Source organism: Bombyx mori, chromosome 8, assembly GCF_030269925.1.
Source record: "Bombyx mori chromosome 8, ASM3026992v2".
Classification (NCBI taxonomy): Eukaryota; Metazoa; Arthropoda; class Insecta; order Lepidoptera; family Bombycidae; genus Bombyx; species Bombyx mori.
Genome location: NC_085114.1, coordinates 7,507,500 through 7,527,199, shown reverse-complemented (window position 1 = coordinate 7,527,199; position 19,700 = coordinate 7,507,500). Strand labels below are relative to the sequence as shown.

General features: G+C 34.7%; 2 protein-coding genes across 4 annotated transcripts in view; both read right to left on the bottom strand.

Moving 5' to 3' along the window:
- Positions 1-19,700, bottom strand: part of LOC101747091 (serine/arginine repetitive matrix protein 1) — a 177,580-nt gene that overhangs the window by 101,554 nt on the left and 56,326 nt on the right. The window contains exons 2-6 of one of the 2 annotated variants that reach the window (XM_021351950.3): positions 19,005-19,197; positions 18,706-18,742; positions 17,212-17,381; positions 16,403-16,481; positions 15,789-15,982 (exon numbers count right to left, since the gene is read on the bottom strand). In XM_021351950.3, coding sequence (XP_021207625.1) covers positions 15,789-15,982; positions 16,403-16,481; positions 17,212-17,381; positions 18,706-18,742; positions 19,005-19,124 — 600 coding nt within the window. In that variant the 5' untranslated portion in view covers positions 19,125-19,197. The remainder of the gene's footprint in view (positions 1-15,788; positions 15,983-16,402; positions 16,482-17,211; positions 17,382-18,705; positions 18,743-19,004; positions 19,198-19,700) is intronic. The other variant, XM_012695519.4, reaches the window with a different exon arrangement.
- The window catches only part of UGT39C1 (UDP-glycosyltransferase UGT39C1), a 155,754-nt gene that overhangs the window by 107,117 nt on the left and 28,937 nt on the right, over positions 1-19,700 (bottom strand). The gene's annotated exons all lie outside the window — the stretch shown is intronic.

The following is a 19,700-nucleotide window of genomic DNA, read 5'->3' as shown; positions in this document are numbered from 1 at the left end:
TGCAAGCCATAAATCAACTTCGTGCTACAACGACTGCAATAAGATTACTTACCAACCGCCTCATGTATCAATCCAGTGGGTACTAAAGTACATATTATCTCGATACACGTTTTACAAAAATCACTTTTCACAAATTCATGTGTACCTATTTACTTTTAAATTTCTTCTTGGTATCTGGAGCTTATATCTACTCGATTATAAGTTTTAAATCTATTATTTAAATAGTTATCCCTCTAATTTAAAGATTTTCGATTTGCGGAAATGCTGATGGGGATGTGAAAAGACAAATTCACTGACAGACAAAAGACACAAGTTCAAAGTTTTAACGTCATCGGAGAAAACCTTTCAAACCGGCATGACTGCTTCGCGATAAAAATAGAGAAGACCCGTGCGGTCGATACCAAAAACCACTAGTTGCGCGTATTTATAAAATATATTTTCTTTGCCCTTGTTGACTCCCAGGGTGCCCCAACGCCCGTAATAACGCAAATTTAGAAATTTTGCGGGTTTATATTGATGTGAGTTGTTTCTGCGCAAGAGTAGTTCCATGGTATAATCAAAATGTCTACGAATACATCGAGTGCCGTGCTTATCAAGGTGGTTCATTTATTTAAAGATAAAATCAAAGTACTAAATGGCAAAAAAATTCAACAACTTTTCAAAGTGTGAAGACTACAGATTTTCGTTTCTGGTCTCACAGGCGATCTTCAAATTCGGTATGAATATTAAAAATGAAACTCTAAAAGAAAAAACGCTACTAAATCATGTCTTCTAAGACTACAGGAGATGATAGTCCTAAAATTGCAATAAAGAACTTGGTGATGTTATGGCCTAATAATTTGGCAACGGCAAAAGGTTTGAAACTACTTTTACGGTTTAATCTTGTTCTTAAAAACTAATGTAACTTCGGAATAAAATGCTATAACTACATATTAAACAACTATAGTCAACATTGCGGTACTCCGAAAATTTATTAGGCTATCTATATTGATACACCTTTTGCGTTCGCTTTTATAATGACGATTTCCAAACCTTATCAGTTTATGGCAACACAGACTATTTTCCTATAATCTGTTATAAACACCAAAGTACCAAACAGAAACAAAATATTGAAAATAAACGTAGCCCAGGCCGCTAGCTTGTAATAGAATATAAATAATTTTCAATAAACATCATCGGCCAATGTATCTCATATTGAATCTATGAGGTGACTACATGAATTCTTGAGCCCGAACATGCTTGTAGATATAATCTGAACATCTTAAATAACTTAAATCGTCTACTGCATAATACAAGTGCACATATGAAAGTGGATGAGGCAATCTGCAATGTTGGCGTTGAAAATCTAATGAAGCCTATCTATTCAATTTATCTACATGAACTTGTTTACAAATATGAAGATAGGGTAATGGAAGTGCTTTGTTTCTACTGGTGCACTCAGTTTAATTGAGGTGTCTTTTTATTATTCCTCAATTGACTTTTGACTTCATTAGAAGATTGCACAAAGTGGGAATGCGTTGCTCGTTCCGGGCATTTCAATACTGTAATAATTGTTATGTTATAATACTCATTATAAAAATGAATATTTAACAAAAAACTTATATTAAAAAAAAAAACTAATATTAAAAAAAAAGACATGCCCGCTGAGTTTCTTGCCAATTCTTCTCAGGACGGAGGCTAGTTCTTGTGAATTGGCGGTAGTTCTTTTGACGTTCAACAAGTATGTACTTTCATTTATGTTGAATTTTTTTTTTTTTGTTTTGCTTTGATTAAATAATAGGTAAGTGAAAATAACAACTTAGCATCTCAAAAAGTAAAACAATTATAAAGTTGTTAATCTCACCACAAAAGGATATTTGACAGAAAAAGCGTTTTAAATTAGTGTCGAGATCTACAAAACTTAGCCGCAGAAGGATAAAATAACAATATACATGACGTCATTTATTCACGAACTCAGTAGCTTGTAAGCGAAAAAAGGTCATGTCCAAGAAACTACGTACATTCCGTAAGCAGCCTGTATTTAGTTCCTTTATTGCAAAACACGTTGAAAGCTCACCGCGCGCTTCAACTTATGCTCATCGGAAGGTCAAATTACGGACCTATACCGAGCCGAGTACATAGATTAGCTCAAGTCAAATTGCACGATATAAAAAAATAAAGTTACTACGATTGCAAGTGTTTCGAATAGAAGTTATGTCGAGTGAACGTAAACGCTGCCTTCTAAGCAGCAATTTGCTGTAAATACATATTTTCGATTTCAACAAACCGCTTCTATGTTAATGGAATTATTACAAGTCACGAATGCTTTCGTCGATCGTGAAAATGTACGACGAAAATAGCAAACTATTTATTAAATTACAAAATTATTATTTCGGAATTATATTTTAGAATTCCTCGTCGTAATTCGAAATCAACATATTCCTAGTATTGATTTACAATAATTTTATTTTATTAAATATAATTGTGGCTGGTTATTAATATGAGTGAGCAAAACCGTACCCATTAGCCCATCCCGCTTCAGAACTCGCAATCCTGTGTTCATAAAATGCCAAGAGTTGTAGCATGTTCCGCTGCGAGCGACAAGCGAAGGTAGGGCTGCTATTTATTGAAATGTTTAAGTATAATTGGAAAATTAGCTCTTCGGTGACTGGCTTTGAGCAAAAAATGTGTTCTCTTGACACCTTTTTTGTTTACTTTAAATTTAGAATACCTAGTTAACGATTGCAATTTGCTCGCTATTTTGTTGCTATTTTTATGCATAAATATGCATATTCAAAAATAGCTCTACATGACAGTATAGATTATTTTTTAATTGACAGTTAATTGAGTACATTTTTCTTCAATATATAGAAGTTATATACTTATATAAAATGGATTTGTCATATTTTCACGATATGTTTTACAATTTCTAAACATAATATTTTTGTTGAAAATGAAATACCTCTCGAATACCTCAAGTATTCGTCCAGTTAATCGTTATTTTGTTGAGCACAAACCCTAAATCGAAGAGGCAAGAAATGGCGATCACTTTCGCTGAAGCATCGTTATCTGTGTCGCAACTTACGCCTCCAGTGTGTCATGTAATCGGGGTCGGATTTGCTGAGCAATGCCTAAATTGTTGGCACTTTGCATACGTGATTGCACGACCATTGATCTTGCGATTAAGCAAACACAGTTTTGTAACGCAACTAGAAATGAACCGGACAATTTGAGGGTCTCGTTACGAGAAGTCTGTAACGGTAATACAGATAACATGTGACTAAATTTATTATTTATGTAACATTATGGAAATACGCAGTCATCTGTTGATGACGCGATCAGGGAGATATAAATCAATCACAGTGACAAATAAACAAAATTACTTTTGTTTCGGCAAATACTGTTTTTAATCTTGCATGAGTTTTATTATTAATATTTATGCTTGTGTGTTATGTTCAAGAAGCTTACATTACGATGAAACTTTTTCTTTTTTTTTAAATTACGTAACTTTTACTTTTGACAAAAGTATTAATGTTACAACTGTCTGGAAGTCAGGATACACATTAGGAATTCAGGCACATTAAAAGCTGTGTTAACCGCCGTAAAGTATTTTTTTTAAATATGAGCTATATGTATATGAGGCCGTCAGCGCAAAAGTGTCCTAACCTTACCATAGTTAATATGGAGATAATGAGGTTCGAATTTAACTTTACAAATACTTCCTAGGCAAAAAAGTACGCACTAAAATGATGTTTACAAAGTCATCTGTTTTCCATAGATGAAACTAGGGATAGGACGATTTTGCATGAAAATTTATTATGTTTTAAATAAATTGCAATACATAAGCACGAATATGAATTGTGGGCTAGGCTAGGGATGGACGTTTAAAATATACATCGATGTTTTTTTCGATGTGATGCATCGATCGGTCACATCGATGGTAATACGATGTATTGGGAAATACATCGATGTTTCTTATATATCGATTGTTTTAGGTTAGGCATTAATTAAAACAAAAATATGTATTAATCAGGAAATATATGTATTAAAATTAAAAATCACCGAGAAAACACATTTTTTTTACATATTCCAATATTTTTTGTCAATGCTATGTAAAAACAAAAGTTTGCTTAATCTCTTCCCCTTCAGCCGGTTTCTTTGTTCAGTCATAACTAGCCCTGCCTGTGAAAAAAGTCTTTCTGAAGGGACTGACGTGCCAACTATTGTTAAATACTTAAAAGCTATTTTGTACAGCTTCGGGAATTGTATTTTGTAATCTCTCCAAATTTCTAACGGATTTTCTTTAAGTCTTCCAACAGGAGTTCGGAGATAAACGGAAAGTTCGTCAGACAAAACGTCTTCAGATTTGTTAATTTTCCAGTTACGATGCACTAACTTATGGTGATCAGTCCATAATGAAAAGGCCTCTTCATTTTTATCGGACTTGTCAGAATCGGACTCAGGTTCTTCATTGCTATGCAAATTCTTCTTCATTAAATCTTTAATTTTCGTAACAGCATTCGAACAAGCTATCGGATCATTGAAATGCATTCTTTTAAACCGTGGATCTAAAATACTTGCGATAGCCAGAGCATTCACATGTTCTATTGAACCCATTCTTTTATTTATTTCATTAATAGCAAGTTTCTGCACCTCTTTCGCTACGGGATCTTCTATAACAGCTGAAGTTATTTTAGAGAGCATGCAACGAACTAAGGGAATAATTTTACTACTTGTGCAGTATTTATCACCTGAAATTTCTTTTGTAGCCGCTTCTAAGGGTCGCAATACCATGATGACAGACGATACAGTAGATATTTCCGATGCACTCAGCATTGCAGGTGCTCTAGGGTGGCGGAAGAGAATATCATTTATGACACTACGGAGTTCTAGAAATCTTTGTAACATATAATATGTACTGTTCCAGCGAGTATCCACGCTTTGTATTAATTTTACCTCAGCTGCTCCAGCAGAAGACTCCGTAGCCGCAGCAGTAGCTTTACGTAATTCATCACTAGCAATGCAACTCTGTTTAAACCAAGTCACTATTGATTTTACTTTAGAAACAATGTTTCTCCACTCAATACATATCATTGTGCCTTCAGCCACCAAATTCAGAGTATGGGCAAAACATGGGATGTGTTTCCTTCTACCAAACGCTAATTCGATCGCCTTAACTATATTGGCTGCGTTGTCAGTAACAACAGCTGTTACATTCTCTTGATCGATTTTCCAGTCTTGACATACCTTTAAGAGAATTTCAGAAAGATAATCTGATGTATGTCTTTCATCCAATTCGTACACACCTAAGGTGACTGAATATAGTTCAATGTCTATTCCGAAATGTGCTGTGATGCCCAAAAAACTTTTCATATTCAAGGTATCCGACCAAATATCTGTTGTTAGGGTTATATCTTCTATAGAGGACAACATTTTCTTAATTGTTTCTGAAATTACTTCATATTTATCGTCCAGCCAGCGTCTTAGAGTTGTTCTACTCGGGAGCTTATATTGAGGAGCAACTGTTTTCATTAGAGTTTTGAAGCCTTCGTTTTCAACGATTGAGAATGGCTGATGGTCTTTGCAAATCATGAATAACAAACAGTTGTTCAGTTTCCTTGTCTTCACTCCAGATTCTGAGTAAGAGGAAATATCTTTAAAAGCGGCCTGTATTGTTCTTTGGCGTTTTAAAGGTGTAACGTTTTCGTCTAAGTCTGAATCAATGGTTTCATTTACGGTTTTTGGTAACGGTGCACCGGATCTTTGACTGCCACTGCAACTTGGAACAGGTTGAAACTGAAGTACTCCATCATCCATTTTATTATAAGGCGTAACTTTGGTATCCAGATCCAGAGGATTCGATATTTCGTCTGTAGTAGTTACTGCATTGAATGTAGTTTGTTTCGGCTGAATTTCGAGATAAGCAGCCTTATGAACATTACGAATATGTCCAATTAAGTTCGTAGTGTTTCCAGCAGACTTAATTTCCTTGTGACATAGTTTGCATTTCGTTTTCTTATCGTCAATTTTGTTAAAGAACTGCCAAACGGAACTTTTTTTCTTAGGTCCCATTATAACTGAAAGTAAAAAACAAAACTATATAGGACTGTTTACAGGGAATTTATAATAATACCTATTAACTGCCTAGTAGAATACAAATAAGTATAAGCCGCATTTTAATCGTTAATATTAATATAGTAATTATCGATAACTTGGCATCACTACAATAGATAGTATTATTATTTCACGGTAAAAAATATAACCTTTCAATCAAATCGTATCATATTGCGAAATTAATGCATTCGTCGTAAAGTAGGTACATAATCTTCTCTTTTATATCTTAGTTATAAGCACGCGCAATATAAAACGTAAAATATAATAATTGCTTTGTACTTTTTGACAACAAAACAATGTGTCATTTCCAGTAAAGTTTCACTAGCAAAACCATTATCATTATCACTAAATACATTATTCTATTTATTAATACACATACCTGACATACCTGTTCATAAATTAGTTTCTTTTTTAGATTTAAACAAGGCAAAAACTCGTATCGTAACAAAAACACAATATACATTTACACAGCAGAAACTCGGTCGGCCATATTGTTGTTTTGGTTTAATTAATATTGGCAGCACTGATTATAACGTTTCGTTTCTCTTTTCACTCATAGTATAGTAATCTCATAATTTGCGTACCTAATCGATGCATCGAATGAAAAACATCGATATATATTCGATGTTGAAGTATTTACAATACATCGGTTCAAGACGATGCATCGTTACTATACATCGAGTATTTTAAATAAATCGATGTATATCGTCCATCGCTAGGCTAGGCCACTTTTGCGCTGACGGCCTCATATTATATGGTAATACGAAAATCGTTTCCCTTATAACACAGTTATTAATAACCAGATAAAATATGACAACTATAAATGGGAGAATCATAATATTTATAATAAAAAAAAACAATCTCTACCAAACATTCACCGAATGAAAAAAGCGATAGTAATGTTTTTACTGAAGATGACTGTACAAGAGTGGCAAATGTGCTATCGAAACCCAAGTCATGCTTTGTGTCATTGATTTTACACAGTAAATATATCACTCGATCGAGACGAAGTTATTTTTGGAACGAAGTTCCTTATCGCGCGTTGTGAAAGGGGGCTTAGACGGAAAAAATTCTTACGAAAAGTTGTCACGACACTTTTTGCTATAAATTCTTACGAAAAGTTGTCACGACACTTTTTGCTATAGTAAGCTATTGTAAGCTGTGCGGCGTCGCATGTTTCTCTGTCTGTCTGTCTGTCTCTCTCTCTCTGTCTCTCTCTCTCTTTCTTCAAACCTCGAATAGAACTTTAAATTAATATTTTTATAATTGGGAACTTCGTTCCTATCCGGTGTCCCACGATACCACACATCTTTTTTACTTATCCGTGGTGAATGTAATATATTTGAAATTACTAAAATCGTCAAATGATTAAAACATAGGCAAAGTTATAATAGTTATAATATTTTGTATTCAAGTTTAACAACATTTTCTATGTGTATGTGCATTACTATAATTCTCATGTTGTATTTGTTATTTGAGTTATATGTTATTTGTTCTACACATACTCATCACTTTTAATTATTATTCTCATAATCCTCTCGCAGGTCTGCTGGAAGAGATTTCTTAAAGAAATAAGCAGTGCCTTTGTACATAATTTTCCTATTACTCTGTACTATGGCTTAACTATAAATAAATAAATAAATAAAGTTCAGCGTTATGATGACTCGTTTTTAATCATGTCTACGACTTGTGAAATGTGAATGATTATGTCCCTTTAAAAGTAATATTACAACTCAACAACAATGCATGCTTAAATTCAAATTAGTAGCAATAAACAGTGTCGTGAACAATAAGTAAATGTCATAGTACTAGTGAAGTCATAAATCTTCAGGGGTACAGCGCGCTGCTGTACAAACGCTTGACCGTTATCGAGCAAGTGCACTTGCACGAGTGATTGCGACATGCACAAATACAGGACAAGAAATTCTAAGCAGTCTAACTTTCGTCATTGTCATGTAAAAATGTTAACAAGTTCTTTAGATGTATTTGAATGTCTGTGTGAAAATTAAGGTCGCTTTATGTACATTTACTAGTGGGAGGACCTCTTGAGAGTCCGCGCGGGTAGGTACCACCACCCTGCCTATTTCTGCCGTGAAGCAGTAATGCGTTTCGGTTTGAGGGGTGGGGCAGCCGTTGTAACTATACTTGAGACCTTAGAACTTATATCTCAAGGTGGGTGGCGCATTTACGTTGTAAATGTCTATGGGCTCCAGCAACCACTTAACACCAGGTGAGCTGTGAGTTCGTCCACCGATCTAAGCAATAAAATTTTTTTTTATCAAGTTTCAAGGGAAGGAAAAACTTATTTCAAATTTAATTATTTTTTCATCTTCTACCCTCATACAAATACATATGTGGCGTCGCCGCAGTGTGTCCTCTTTTTCCATTCAGGGCTATCATACAACATATCTGCATTCACACCCTTTTCTCGCATATCCTCTTTCACTCATTCCATCCTAGTATGTAGATACTTTTAGGACGCTCAATCCTCATAATACTATCTATTTTCATACCCAAAGTCTTTTTGGTGTCATGGCCATTTTTTTTTTATTCGAATTTTGAATTCGATGGTATTTTATGTCAAAAACTAGCTACAATATTGACAGTACCGACAAATTGTTTTCACAGAATCTAAATATATACACTAAATAAATAAATAAAATAGGTCAAAATCTCTCGTATTTTTTTCCAACTGCATTCGAGATGCAACATCACAAATGAATTTACTAAGCTCTTCACGATTTAACGCTACGCTTTGCCAAAAATTACGTGCGTTACGAAACATAAATTTGACTTTTAAATAAAAACTCATTGCTACGAATTTCAAGCAAGTAGTAATAAGTGAATAATAAACCAGCAGACGACCCAAATGTGAATAGCGTATATTACAAACACACTTACAAGGCCAAATATTTGAATTTTAAAAATACTGCCATCGAATGTAGACTAAGCTAGTGCCTATTGGATCTTAGCTCATTATTGGCGCTCAAGGATAATTTGTATCCGAAACAGGGATATTGCCCAAGGACTCTTCAAACATCGAAGAATTCATGTTCATTATTACCGCAAGCTTTCTTGTTTTGTTTTGTAAAATAATAATCTCGGTCTATATCGATAGTGATGTTTTTTCCCTACCTAAGCTGATGGTTTAGAGAGACCATATCAGCGTCACCGGGCTAGGGATAGTGATGTGTCATCTGCTAAATATATTATAGTATATTACTATATAAGTGTAACTATACTGAGACCTTAGAACTTATATCTCAAGGTGGGTGGCGTATTTACGTTGTAGCTGTCTATGGGCTCCAGTAACCACTTAACACCAAGAGTGCTGTGAGTTCGTTCACCAATCTAAGCAAAAAAAAAATTTAGACATAATTAAAAGTACTTTTACGGATCGATCTCGCGTTAAATATTTCCGATTTTCGACGAACACTTTACAGCTTTCATATTTACGGACTCCTCCTCCTCGAGTCGTGTTCCTCATGTCTGAGGGTCGTGACCACCATCACCCATGAGCTTCAATCTTAAGATGTTTTTCCACTTTCCCCTGTCCACGGCGTCATGCAGCGCGCTGTACACTGTACTGTCCAAAGCGGTGCGGATCTGATCGGACCAACGAGTCTGGCTGCGGACTAGCAAAGTGTTATTTCGACATTTAACTATTGTGAAAATTATTGAGCACGAATGCGACTTAATGGCATAAAAACATGGCATTTTTATAAATTAGCTGTCGAGAACTGCTGATTAGCTGCTGAATTAGCTGTCTATAACTTCGTGCACCTTTGTTTAAATAATAAATCTAATAATTTGTCTATAGGTTAGGATTTCAACACACAAAAAAATATTAAAGGCATTTTCTTAAAATAAATCAGTATCGTGCTTTATCGAGACTAGATGATGACCGAGCTTTGCTCGGCTTTTTTTTTATAACGCCATCTTGTTGTGTCTTTAAAGCAGTAAAAATGGTATTATTATTTACCAATAGATGTCGAGGAGAGTCATAAAGTTGATTATCGATAAAGTTGATTATTGAAAACACGAATAAAACAACATTTTCTGAAAATAAATCGTAGCTAGATCGATTTATCGCCCCCGAAATCCCCTGTATACTAAATTTTATGAATATCGTTGGAGCCGTTTCCGAGATTCAGATTATATACATATATTAATATGCAAGAATTGCCCGTTTAAAGGTATAAGATTAACGAGAACTATCGTCATATAATATTACAGACACAGTATCATTATCCTGCCCTTCTCCCAGTCACCTGGGGTCGGCGCAACATGTTTTCTCCTTCCATACTCTTCTATCATATACCATTTCTTCGCTCACTCCCCTCTTACCCATATCGTCTTTCATATTACAAACACAGCATCAACATAAAATATAACCTTGTACTTGAACTGTATGTACACTTGCACTTTGATTTAACAAAGAGAATCCGCGCTATAAAACGCATAAGCACTTTCGGTTTCAAACAAATTTACGTTCGCACATAAATAAATCGGTAAACTGTAGCGCTTTAAGTCTTTAGGTAATGCATCCAGTCAAGGTGCTAGCTATATTTTCAATTTGTTACCTATAGGGCTGCAGACGAGTCGAGTCGATTACATAAGTTGTTGAGTTGTTTTTTTTTATTGCTTAGACGGATGGACAAGGTCACAGCCCACCTGGTGTTAAGTGAGTACTGGAGCCCATAGACATCTACAACGTAAACGCCGCCACCCACCTTGAGATATAAGTTCTAAGGTCTCAGTACTGTTACAATGGCCGCCCCACCCTTCAAACCGAAACGCATTACTGCTTCACGGCAGAAATAGGCAGGGCGGTGGTACCAACCCGTGCGGACTCACAAGAGGTCCTACCCCAAGTAATTATGCAAATAATAATTTTGCGGGTTTGATTTATTACACGATGCTATTCCTTCACCGTGGAAGTCACCTAAATTATAAGTGGATGACTAACTTATGACCCCATCCTACTTTTATTAACTCCAGTAACCACCGGGGGCTATCGGAGTCTAAGGGTATCGCAACGTGAATGCCGCCACCCATCTTTAGACATGAAATAGAAGTCTCAACTACGTTGCATTATGGACATCTCAAACGCGCGAATATCGCACTGATTCGCGGCAGAAAGAAGCATGATGGTGCAAGCTTAATATGCGCCTTGTTATCAGCAAGTATACTCGTCGGTCTTATTAAAAGATTGAGCCTCGAAGCGGTGCACAGTCTTTATGAAGATTTCTCCGTGATTTCCCAGGTTCTATGAGCCTGGAAGACCGCCTGCTGTCAATATCTACATTTTAGTTGGAAATGTCCGCATTGAGGTAAGGTTCCAACGTATGTATTTTATTAGCCTTGTAACGGACGGTACAATATTAAACTTTTACGGCTTAAACTCTATGTGATAACTTAAGAAATAATATACTACATCAGCTGTTTTATATTTATTAGTGGTGGCAGAGCCTTAGCAAGTGTATGGAGTCTAAAGTTGTAAGAAGTGTGGGCGCGGCGCCCGCGGCCTCCTATCTCAGTGAACAAATTATAATTTCAAAATCTACCTCGATTTATGTGGACGCTCCTCTGGATATAAAGCAGTTTCATTTTATTGCTTTCATTATTGTTTCGCGTATTTAAAGTATAATAGTAAATCTGGATAAAACGCTCAAAAGAGTTCAAAAGAAATTATGTAAAATAATAACAACAGTAAGTACTGTCAAGATATATATATTTTTTAATTTTCAGTCGATACTGATTATAAAATTCGATTTCGTCCATAACAATATATTCGAAAAATTGTAGGCGAAGTGGGGGGGGGTGTTAGGTTTTATTTTCGTTACGGAATTTCTTGATTCGGTCGCCGCGCTCAAAGCCACAATAAAAGCTATGTAATAGCTTAAATCTTCTGGCACGGAAGCGCGAAAACTGTCTTACTTTAATGATACTACGACAGAACTTTTTCCTTAAGCTCCTGTCGACAACACTATACGCACTCAATCGGATAAAATTATTATAGTTATAGTTAAATATAAACGGTAACGTTACATAACAAAGTCAAAGAAAAAAAACCAATCAACAACAGTTTGCTTAAATCATTACATCAATGAATACATTAAGCTTGAATAGATTGGACATGACGTGAGATGTGTTCACGTTAGCAACCAGTTATCAGTGCTAATACTAGTTATGAGAAGGCCAACTCTCTTGCCTTGCCTTGCTGTTTGTATGTTGAACTGTATTACTTCTTGTTCTCGAAAATTAAAATCTTTTTTTGTTAGTGTCTCCTTCATTGAAATCGCTAAGACCTATATTCGAACTTATCCTAGTAGTAATGTGATTATTATTAGCAAGAAAAAACTTAAGTTTTACCAGTATTTAACGTTTTATTCATGCGTTTAGCATAGATGAGTGAATAAATCACCATTCAGTCTGCAGATATTGAAACGGGAATGTTATCTCCCACCTTGAACGTGACTGGTTGGTTGACTGGAAAATTGGATTGGAATCAAACTGTTTTCTATTGAGGCCCGGTCGAAGTCACAATTTATATATTTCTCAATTACAGAAACATAAATTTACGAGTGTACTTTTTTCGTGTATGTATAGTATATTTTTTATTCCTTAGATAGGTGGACGAGCTCACAAACCACCTGCTGTTAAGTGGTTACTGGAGCCCATAGACATCTACAACCTTGAGATATAAGTTCTAAAGTATCAAGTATAGTTACAACGGCTGCCCCACCCTTCAAACCGAAACGCATTACTGTTTCACGGCAGAAATAGGCAGGGTGGTGGTACCTACCCGCGCGGACTCACAAGAGGTCCCACCACCAGTACAAAAAGTCCTCAGAAAATGTAACCAATGATTTTTCTGTATAAACTCAAATTAATCAAAAGCGTGCCTCGTAGCAATTCAACACAGCACAAACACTAACTAACCCTTAAGCCTAACAAAGACAGCACTGATTTAATTAAGAAAATAATTAATTCCGGGATAATGTACAACCTGCCAAGCTTGAAACTGTTTTAATTAAAACTTCAATTTGACCATACATCAACTGTTAAAACGGGGAACCTCCTTCTAATTGGCTTCATGTTTGCCTTCATTGCACAACCTTGCTGTGCGGAAATCACGCTATCCGCACTGCATACTGCACACGATTGACCTATATTAAACGCGGATTAACGGCAATTTAGTCTTTCAAGATTTATTGGCTGAGTTTCCGAAAGTCATTAGTGAATAGTGAAGATGCCACTTTTATTTTACAATAACTTAATAACGTTCTTTAAAAGTTTAATCTGCTGATGTACCATCAAACATAGGTAAATTTTAAGACTAGTTGTAATTTTTGAAAATTTTAATCAACTCTCTTGAAATTTCGAAAAATGGAACATACTCCGTGGAGCGAGTGACATTACTGTGTCACGATCCAAATTTTATTCTTCAGAACTTGTATTTATACAAACATATATTGCAAATGTCGCTGGCGCGATTCAGGCATCTGTTAAATATCATGTGTTCTATGATATATATCGTTACACTTGAAACAGTCCCATCGTCTGGTTACTACTCTGGCGATTTCTGTTGCAAAGATACACGCATTCCAATCCGAAGAGCGACCGATAGCCTTTGCTTCAATAATATAAAAAGGTGAATGATAATTTTTTTAAGCTTTTGCATAGATTTTATCGCGGGCTCTCCGCCTACCATGTAGCTCGCGTTCAATACATTTACACGTTGCGCTTGTGTAGTGTTTGTGAATAAGCGCGCGGCGTGACGTCGCACTGCATGCGCATCATGAAAAGTCTGCCCATCTCTCTCTCGCGCAGTCTAGCTTATGAGTGTGAAGGGGACAGTTAATGTTTTGCTTTAGTTAATGTTTATAAATATAGCGTGGTCTTATTTTATTATTGTTTTAATATTAAATTATTATTGTCTAATTATAATTGCATAAGTTGATAAAAAAATGCTATGCAATAGCATTACCGTGACAGTCCCCAAGTGCCACACGTGTTTTTACCACTCCGGCTCTAGAATGAGCTCTCTGTCGCGGCGTCTCTTGGGTGCGATGAGCTGTGACACGTTATTCTCCAAGCGAGATTTGAAAAGAGTCCAAAATTATAGGCAGCAATTTGGTTTTATCCTTGGCGCTACTGTTATCTACAAGCGACGACGACCACTCATTATCAAGCGGGCCATATCCTCAAAAGCACTAACATTATGGACTCCCATAACTTAAAATTAGATGAGCAATGAACAAGTCCATCAATCGACGATATTAAGAAGCTATATAATCGCTAGATATAGATCGTTAATCTTTTATAAATTCTTAAAACACCCAGTTAAATAACGGCGATTCGAAAAAGGTCACAGCATCGGATCCATTACCATGCATCAAACTCGATATCACTTACAAGACTCAAACGACGAAAACTTATCGAGCGCGTCCCTTGAATCTCAAGATATAAATACTGCTTTAAAAGCATTCCTAAATAGCCTGCAAATAGCAGCCATCACGAAGACTGACGCCTTATAGAATATTCCTCTATGTGAAAATAATTTATGACAGGGAAAACAAGATTAAATTATTCCTACATTAATGAACACACTTGTAAATGAATGTCTCTTAGATATGCTACAAGCATCTCGAAGATTATCTGAACATAATTTTAAACTGTATTGGGACTCAAAGTGGAATTTGTAAACTATATTTCTTAACTACGTCCTGTACGCAGTTATATACAATTATCATATAAAATACAGCCATAGGAAGCTAAACTCTAATTGATACATTTACATATATTCTATGTCAATGTCGATATCTATGTCTACTCTATGTCTTTGATACATTAATATAGGATAATATAAGTGTTTTAGATGGTAGAACTGAATAATTTCTGAAATAACACTCGTCTGAAACAAGTTTAACTCAAAGTTGTAAAATCGTACACGGAGAGACACAATGGATTTTGTACATAGTAAAGAAAACTTTACTTTGTTAGTTTATCCTTTGATACTAGATGTGTTTAGAAATAATGAAACACAATGCGTTTGCTAAGAATAAAAAGTTACTTGTTTTTCTCTCTGGGCCATTAACTATCAGTGGACTTATGTAAAACTTCGAACCAAGAACACACTGTCGTATTTAATATCGTAAATATACCCGGCGCTGTTCACTTCATATCTTTTACCATTATAAAAAGTATTCTATGTGTAATCCAGCTTATAATAAACTATCTTAGTGCGAAATTTCATTCCAATCCCTCCAACGGTTGCGTGTTTTAATATCCAAACATAAAAATTACATATTCGAGAAATTCAATATCAATATATTATATAAAAATGAATTGCTGTTCGTTAGTCTCGCTAAAACTCGAGAAAGGCTGGACCGATTTGGCTAATTTTGGTCTTGAATTATTTGTGGAAGTCCAGAGAAGGTTTAAAAGGTAGATAAACATGAAAATGCTCGGAATGAAATAAAAATAGCAATTTTGTTTTCCCTTGGATGTGTATCCCGTCGGACGGATTCCTTTTGTTTGTTTTAAGTTTATTTTATACAAAATTTTAGGTCTTTTATTTATCGATTGAGGCACTACGAAGTCTGCCGGGTCAGCTAGTCATTTATACAGCGGTACAATGAAACGTAATTTACTCTGCATTACTATAATGCAATTAATTTTAAACTTACCTCATGTGTTGTATCCCCTTTGTGTATCCGCTCTTCCGTCTCTTTCACTCGTTCGGTTATGTTCCTCGTGAGCACGCGAAGGTCATGGCTCTCCCTGACCTTACCATCAGGGTTAGCAACAACGCTCGACGAAACCAAGACTTTTGCTCCAGCGGGTGACACTTCACCGACGATCGTTTGAAGTCCGTCCACTTCTAAAAAATATATTTCAATATTTTCTTCCAATTATATTGATAATAAATCTGGAGCTTTAATATAGATTTTTTTTTTCAAATTTTAATAAGATATCGTCAACCCTATGGTATTAATATTAATATTGAATTAATACCAGTTACCATAAAATCTATTAAGTTGTCTATAAGACATATGCATATAGCCAACCTATTTTTTTGTGCGATCTCATTTGATATTTAAAATAGGCCGTTTTTCAATTAAGAATTCTTCAGGGTTGAAACTTAGCATCGGTATTACATTTGGTAACCGCTTAGCATCAGATCAATCGTAAGCTTGCCTGCCCATATGTTAGAAATAAAAATTAACTGCTTTAGGAAATCCCACAACCAGTAAACATACTTTAAACAGAAATGCAGCTCTTAATTTAATAAAATATTTACCATCAGCGGGTGCTCCAATAGCTCCATCAATCTTTGTTGTTGAAGCGGCATTATCATTTTGGCCTTCTGGAACGCGATGCTAAAATAAAATAAATGATCAATGATATCATTTGAATGATTGTTCTTAAAACAACGTTCGTGCTGCCACAAGTCGGGGAAGAATATATCAAAGATTTCTTCGAGAAACATCGAAATAGCGTCAAATCTCTGTTTCTGTGTTCTGAGTCAACACTCCGAAAACCAAAAAAGCCCAAGAAACGCCTATTCCAGATTCCTTCAAAAATGTAAAGAGAATACCTTAAATTTGACGTAATAAGTGAATAATCGTAATAAGTCGTGTTTTTTTTTATGTCACATGAATGTGTCGCACACAACGTTTATGGTATTGTTAGTACTTCAAGAGAGGCTTCAGCCGAGTACCATTAATATATGATGCGCAAACCTTAACAAATTTATGGATTTCAATTCTATTTATCGACAATTTTTTTTTACATTTATTACGAACCGTGGCGTTTTACTAAATTAAATTGAATCTCAAAATTAATTCCGTTCAATTACTAAGCTGCTGACTTTATATAGCCGATTTAATGTTATAAAAATCATAGTTGAGTATTAATAACTAGCCTCTCAAGGCTATCAACTTAGGTAGGAAAAAAAAAAGTAACGGAGAGGATGTTAGTTGCATTTAAATTGCTGAAAAGAAATCATTTAATGTTAATGACAATATTGATTTACATTTCAAGAAAAAGTGTTCTCGATAAGTCATGAATACATTAATGTACTTTCTAGAAACAAGTTGTAAGACTCACTTCAGTCTGTTGTAAATTAGTGGTGTGCGTGTCCTCGTTGACTGACGTAGATATCTTCGGCCCAGAATCACTCAGGATGCGTCCGTCTTCTAATATTAGTTCACGTTTGACCCTTGTCTCTATCTGCCGGGTCGTTGTGACTTCACTTGTTTTACGAGTCACCCATTCTTCTGTAAATTTATCCGTAATTTAAGTACATCTTGCTCTAGACGTCACAAAGGGGATGGCCCATTTTAGGCCCAAAGCGGACAATAGATTATAGAAAAAATACTTAGTGCATTAATTTTGTCATAAATAAATATGCATTTACTTTCTTGCAAATAAGCGCCACTATAGTTTACAATAAGTAGTTTAAAAAAAGTAACTCTATTGAAAAAACAAGGATTTTTATTTTTGCGGGAAAAATATTGCCAGCTTCAAATCCTTTTACGTATGTAGTAAATATTTTGAGTATATAAATAAAACATATAAATAAATCATTTTAAGTATTATCATTAATCAAACGATTTTAATGGATTTTATGCACATAAAATAACATCGAAGACATACCCATTGGACTTTAACTTGTAACTATACTTGAGACCTTAGAACTTATATCTCAAGGTGGGTGGCGCATTTACGTTGTAGATGTATGTGGGCTCGAGTAACCACTTAGCAACACCAGGGTGGCTGTGAACTCGCCCACCCATCTAAGCAATAAAAAAAACTTTACTAGTATTGTTATTTAAATATGTACAACTAAAACAAAAACATAAAAAATAATGTGTACTCGTAAAAAAAAGATTAAGATATAAATCAATTATCGGTTATTTAAAAAAATAATCGATATGTGAATTTCATGTAATTATTTTTCTTTATACAGACAACACTGAATTTAATCTGACTGACTGACACTTCGCTTGCTGCTTGTGGTGTTGTGCTTGCGTACAAAATGGATGTGTTTTGATTTTTCTTCGATTTATTTTACTTTTATCAATAACGTTTCATAGTACGACTAAAAAACATTGTGTGAATTGTGGTTTTACCCTGACCGAGATTTAAAACCGTGTATATGCTCTCCTCTGCTATTTTTAGATGATACTAATTGTGTATGAAGATGAAGAAAATATAGATATTTAAAGAATTAAGTGTGTTTTTATACCCTATTGGATAAAAATATATTAGGAACATCTTATACATTAAGAAAAGAAAAGTTCTTGAAGTATCTCACAATCCGACACTTATTTATATAGAAAATTAACCTCAAAACGAGTTTTTATTTTTATTATATTTTTTATAATAGTGGCGTCAATTTCAATATATTTTTTAGATATCCAATACATTTAAGAATTTGAATCAGTACATTTTTATAGTAATATTTGATGTCCATCTTGGGCCTAACACACTATGGAGAGTGGGCAATCCCCTTTTTGGACTCTTAGGGTGCGTTCATCAACAAGACAAGAACTTATTTAATGTGAAAACTTTTTTTTATAAAAAGATTAAAAAACTAACCTTCTTTGGTTGTAGCAATAGTGTCTCCGGGCTCAGCCTGAAACAATAACGTTGTTTTGTTAGATCTACCTAATATTATTTAAATCTGACGTGTTGTATGGATAATTTGCTATCATTAAAACAAAAATCACTATAAAATTAATAACTAAAATAAATCAACTTTAATGCCCGTAAAAAATAATAACAATCAGTAAAATAATTATTTTTTACAATTAACAATACTGAAGCCTTTTTACATAAATAATAATATATTTTTTTAAAACGCATAGTTAAATTTAAAATGCAGCGCCATCTCTTACCGAGTAGCCTAAACTATAAAACTCGTACCCGTGTTCGGGTGCTGGCGAAATAAATCGTAATAGTACACGTGGCCGTCGCTTGATGGCGCCATGTTCACTCAACGTAAATACAGTCACCATGTAAGTTCATAAAATAATTTATCACTTAATTATCACTGCTTATTAAAATCATAACACTAAATATCACCATAATCTTAATAAAAAAATATGATTATTGAATCTAGTATTAATATAACACCTAATACAATTATATAAAAACGATTTGTTAAAAAAAAACTCGGGAAATCGCGAAAACTGTGGAAAATCGTGTGTTCAATACCCTCGCTGATAACTGACTGAAGGAAAATCAAGGCTTAGCAGTAATTCAATTATTAATTGCAGATTAACATTTTCTTTTGGCGCACAATACAGTAGTGACCCGATGAGTATTCAGTTTGTATGGTTCTGCTTCCGCTGGGATTGCACTGTTCTGTTGAACCCGTAAAATATAATATAACTATGTTAGTATATAACGGTAAAGAATCTCAGTAATGTATTTTCCGGGACAGTTTTTTTAGAAACATAAAAATTATAATTAAGAAAGGAATTTAAGCGTAGTAGCCTTAGGAAAATAATCTATTGCCTAGTGAAAAACGACTAAAGTAAGGATCGCGAAGATATGTCGCCTACGTAATATTATTACTTCTGTAACTGAAA